At 46.8% G+C, this 5,332-nt stretch overlaps 1 protein-coding gene across 1 annotated transcript in view; it reads left to right on the plus strand.

The window, feature by feature from the left end:
* Positions 1-4,909, plus strand: part of LOC121844072 — a 31,151-nt gene extending 26,242 nt beyond the window's left edge. The window contains exon 7 of the mRNA XM_042313948.1: positions 3,749-4,909. Within this exon, the coding sequence (XP_042169882.1) occupies positions 3,749-4,217 (469 nt within the window). The 3' untranslated portion in view covers positions 4,218-4,909. The remainder of the gene's footprint in view (positions 1-3,748) is intronic.
* Positions 4,910-5,332: the final 423 nt, after the last annotated feature.

Consider the following 5,332-nt stretch of genomic DNA (forward strand, 5'->3'; position numbering starts at 1 on the left):
ACAAGAGAGATAGGGTCGAGAGGGACAAAAGAGAGAGGGACAAGAGAGAGAGGGACGAGAGAGAGAGGGACGAGAGAGAGAGAGAGAGAGGGAAGATATAGAGAGGGAAATAGCGAGAGGGAAGATATATAAGATAGAGAGAGAGGGAAGAGAGAGATGAGAGGGAAAGAGAAGAGAGATATATATATATAGAACATATATAGATATATATAGGAAGATATATAATATATAGAGAGAGAGAGAGAGGGAAGAGGAAGAGAGAGAGAGAGAGAGAGAGAGAGAGGAAGAGAGAAGAGAGCGAGAGAGGGAGAGAAAGGAAGAGAGATAGGAAGAGAGAGCTCTAGGGAAGAGAGAGAGAGAGAGAGCTCTATGGAAGAGAGAGGAAGAGAGAGAGGGAGAGGAGAGAGGGAAGAGAGGGGAGAGAGAGAGAGAGAGAGAGAGAGAGAGAGAGGGAAGAGAGAGCGAGAGGGAGAGAGGGAAGAGAGAGAGAGAGAGGGAAGAGAGAGAGAGAGAGAGGGAAGAGAGAGAGAGTGAGGGAAGAGAGAGTGAGAGGGAAGAGGGAGAGAGAGGGAAGAGAGAGAGAGAGAGAGAAAGAGAGAGAGAGAGAGAGCCTAGGAAGAGAGAGAGAGAGAGAGATAGAGAGAAGAGAGAAAGATAGAGGGAGAGAGAGAGAGGAGGGAGAGGAGAAAGAGAGAGAGAGAGAGAGGAGAGAGAGGGAAGAGAGAGAGAGGAGAGAGAGGGAAGAGAGAGAGAGAGAGAGGGAAGAGAGAGAGAGGTAAGAGAAGAGAGAGAAGAGAGAGAGGGAAGAGAGAGAGAGAGAGAGAGAGAGAGAGAGAGAGAGAGAGAGAGAGAGGGAAGAGAGAGAGAAGAGAGGGAAGAGAGAGAGAGGGAAGAGAGGGAAGAGAGAGAGAGAGAGAGAGGGAAGAGAGAGAGAGTGAGGTAAGAGAGAGAGAGAGAGAGAGAGAGAGAGAGAGAGAGGGAAGAGAGAGAGAGAGAGAGGGAAGAGAGAGATAGCAAGAGGGGAGGGAGAGAGAGAGGGAAGAGAGAGAGTGAGAGGGGAGAGAGAGAGAGAGAGAGAAATGGAGGGGAGAGAGAAGGAGAGGGAGAGAGAAGAGAGAGAGAGGGATGAGAGAGAGAGAGGGAAGAGAGAGAGAGAGAGAGGGAAGAGAGAGAGAGGGGAAGAGGGGAGAGAGAGAGAGGGAAGAAAGAGAGAGAGTGAGAGAGGGAAGAGAAGAGAGAGAGGAGAGGGAAGAGAGAGAGAGGGAGAGAGAGAGAGGAGAGGGAAGAGAGAGAGGAGAGGGAAAGAGAGAGAGAGAGGGAAGAGAGAGAGAGGGAGAGAGAGAGAGGGAGAGAGAGAGAGGAGAGAGAGAGAGAGAGAGGGAGAGAGGAAGAGAGGAGAGGAAGGAAGAGAGAGAGAGAGGGAAGAGAGCGAGAGAGAGGGAAGAGAGAGAGGAGGGAGAGAGAGGAGAGAGGAAGAAGAGAGAGAGAGGGAAGAGAGCGAGAGAGGGAAGAGAGAGAGAGAGAGAAGAGAGAGAGAGAGAGAGAGAGAGAGAGTGAGGTAAGAGAGAGAGGGAAGAGAGAGGAGAGGGAAGAGAGAGACCAGAGTTGTGCAGCATCACCACTATCAAACTGCCCCCAGAGAGTCTCCTTTCTGACTGCTGATGCAAAGTGGCAGCACACGGTGAAGGCTCCATATAAAACTACACATGTTGGTGAATCTGGGAACATTTATCAGCCCATTTCCTGACATAACTAATGTTGCATTACTAAATGTCACAGATACATAATGTGAATGTTTCTAATATTAAATACTTTAACATATAACCAAATCACATTATGTAATTGTATAACTACTTCATATATCTTTAACTATGACTGGTTTCATGTGTTCATCCATGTCTGAATCAGCTGTTACTGTCCTTGTTGCAGTTTCTGTCCACGGAGGTCTGATCCCTCAAAGCAGATCAAGTTCCTGGTGGATCTCCTGTCTCAAGCAGCAGAGTGGGGAGGAGCAGACAGAGAGAAGACACTGAAGCTGGTATCATCAGTGTGGACTTACAGCACCTTTCCCTTCTGTGAATGGGATCATGATGTTGAGGAATATCAATGTGATTTCCTGCTGGATCTGTACTCACATGTGAAGGACTATGAGACTCAAACAGGCAGGAGTGTCCTTCCAGCTTTACAGCCAGTTTACCAGTCAGCTCCTGCAGTCTGGTCCATAGACCTCTCAGAGAGAAAGGCCTCCCTCCTCCTAGAAGTGCTGAAACTCCAACCAGAGAAAAAACCAGTAGAGCTGAAGGACTGGTCAGATGAAGAGAGTGAAGTGAGGAGTTTCCTTCAGTGTCTGTCCTACATCTCACAGCTGAGGTGAGTCTGAACATGTGGTGGTTAGTGATCATGTGATGCTAGTGGCTATTATCTTGTAGAAACATTTGACATATTAAACTTCAAGTGTTGGTAAACCTTGTAGCAGTATTGTTAGAGAGGGGTAAAGGTAGAGATTTGTTGGGGCGCCGGGCAGGTATTAACCCTGCAGAAAGGAAAAGAGTAGGATAGAGAGAGACCCACTACCAGACACACACACATCAGCAGAAGAGACTGTCTAGAGTGTAGCCTGTTAGCCAGATAGCCAGTGGAGAGAAAAGATAAGACTCATCATATAAAACACCCATCACAGCACAGGGGGAACCCCACCAATAATACCTCATACAATAATAATGGCAGAGCAATTTAACGGCAACTTCCTAGAAATAATATACAAGAAAGAACCCAGTCATCAACAAGAGAGGATTTACAGTAATCTGTATTACCTCCCAGTGGAGGAGTGCAGAGGGTATGAATGGTGGGGGGTCATAGACAAACAAAGGCCTTAAAATGTCCACAATCTTCTGGGCCACATGTCATTAGTACCACATATATACAGTTCAAATAACAAGACACAATAAACTGGCAAGAAACCTCCCTTTAACTAAAATGTCAACACAAATATGTCTGGCAGGGCAATGATAGTCCAGCCACGCTGAACCTCAAAGGGAAGAGCTTTGAAAACTATAATAAAGTCTGCTGCAGTGTAAAGCACTGGAGAGAGAGAGGGAGAGAGAGAGGGAGAGGGGGAGAGAGAGGGGGAGAGAGAGAGAGAGGGAGAGAGAGAGAGAGAGAGAGAGAGAGAGAGGGAAGAGAGAGAGAGAGAGGGAAGAAGAAGAGAGAGAGAAAGTGAGAGGAAAGAGAGAGATAGGAGAGGAGAGAGAGGAGAGGGAAGAGAAAGAGAGAGAGAGAGGAAGAGAAAGAGAGATTTAAAAGAGAGACGAGATGAGAAGAGAGGGAGAGAGTGAGAGGAAAGAGAGAGATAGCGAGAGGGCAGAGAGAGAATGAGAGGGAACAGAAAGAGAAGAGTGAGAGGGAAAAAAGAGAGAGGGAAGAGAAAGAGAGAGAGAGAGAGGGAAGACTAGAGAGAGATTGAGAGGGAAGAGAAAGAGATGTTGCATTAGGAGAAAGAGAGAGAGAGTGAGAGGGATTAGAAAGGGAAGATAAGAGAGAGCGAGAGAGGAAGAGAGAGAGAGAGAGAGGGGAGAGAGAAGAGAGCCAGAGTTGGGGAAGAGAGAGAGAAGGAAAATAAACCAGAGTTGTGCAGCATCACCACTATCAAACTGCCCCCCAGAGATCCTCCTTTCTGGTATATCTTTATCTATGACTGGTTTCATGTGTTCATCCATGTCTGAATCAGCTGTTACTGTCCTTGTTGCAGTTTCTATCCATGGAGGTCTGATTCCTCAAAGCAGATCAAGTTCCTGGTGGATCTCCTGTCTCAAGCAGCAGAGTGGGAGGAGCAGACAGGAGAGAAGACACTGAAGCTGGTATCATCAGTGTGGACTTACAGCACCTTTCCCTTCTGTGATGATGATGATGATGATGATGATGATGATGGTGACGATAATAAGGAATATCAATGTGATTTCCTGCTGGATCTGTACTCACATGTGAAGGACTCTGAGACTCAAACAGGCAGGAGTTTCCTACCAGCATTACAGCCAGTTTACCAGTCAGCTCCTGCAGTCTGGTCCATAGACCTCTCAGAGAGAAAGGCCTCCCTCCTCCTAGAAGTGCTGAAACTCCAACCAGACAAAAAACCAGTAGAGCTGAAGGACTGGTCAGATGAAGAGAGTGAAGTGAGGAGTTTCCTTCAGTGTCTGCCCTACATCTCACAGCTGAGGTGAGTCTGAACATGTGGTGGTTAGTGATCATGTGATGCTAGTGGCTATTATCTTGTAGAAACATTTGACATATTAAACTTCAAGTGTTGGTAAACCTTGTAGCAGTATTGTTAGAGAGGGGTAAAGGTAGAGATTTGTTGGGACGTCAGACAGGTATTAACCCTGCAGAAAGGAAAAGAGTAGGATAGAGAGAGACCCACTACCAGACACACACACATCAGCAGAAGAGACTGTCTAGAGTGTAGCCTGTTAGCCAGATAGCCAGTGGAGAGAAAAGATAAGACTCATCATATAAAACACCCATCACAGCACAGGGGGAACCCCACCAATAATACCTCATACAATAATAATGGCAGAGCAATTTAACGGCAACTTCATAGAAATAATATACAAGAAAGAACCCAGTCATCAACAAGAGAGGATTTACAGTAATCTGTATTACCTCCCAGTGGAGGAGTGCAGAGGGTATGAATGGTGGGGGGTCATAGACAAACAAAGGCCTTAAAATGTCCACAATCTTCTGGGCCACATGTCATTAGTACCACATATATACACTTCAAATAACAAGACACAATAAACTGGCAAGAAACCTCCCTTTAACTAAAATGTCAACCCAAATATGTCTGGCAGGGCAATGATAGTCCAGCCACGCTGAACCTCAAAGGGAAGAGCATTGAAAACTATAATAAAGTCTGCAGCAGTGTGAAGCACTGGAGAGAGAGAGGGAAGAGAGAGAGGGGGAGAGAGAGAGGGAGGGGGAGAGAGGTAATGAAAGAGAGAGAAGGGAGAGGGAGAGAGAGGGAAGAGAGAGAGAGAGAGAGGGGAGAGGAGAGAGGGAGGGGAAGAAGGGGAAGACAGAGAGAGAGGGAAGAGAGTGAGAGAGGGGCGAGAGAGCGAGAGAGTGGAGAGAGAGAGGGAAGGAAAAGAGAGAATGAAGGAAGAGGGAAGTGTGAAAATAAACCAGAATTGTGCAGCATCACCACTGTCAAACTGCCCCCAGAGAGTCTCCTTTCTGACTGCTGATGCAAAGTGGCAGCACACGGTGAAGGCTCCGTATAAAACTACACATGTTGGTGAATCTGGGAACATTTATCAGCCCATTTCCTGACATAACTAAT

This window comes from Oncorhynchus tshawytscha, unplaced genomic scaffold, assembly GCF_018296145.1.
Source record: "Oncorhynchus tshawytscha isolate Ot180627B unplaced genomic scaffold, Otsh_v2.0 Un_contig_1830_pilon_pilon, whole genome shotgun sequence".
NCBI lineage: Eukaryota > Metazoa > Chordata > Actinopteri > Salmoniformes > Salmonidae > Oncorhynchus > Oncorhynchus tshawytscha.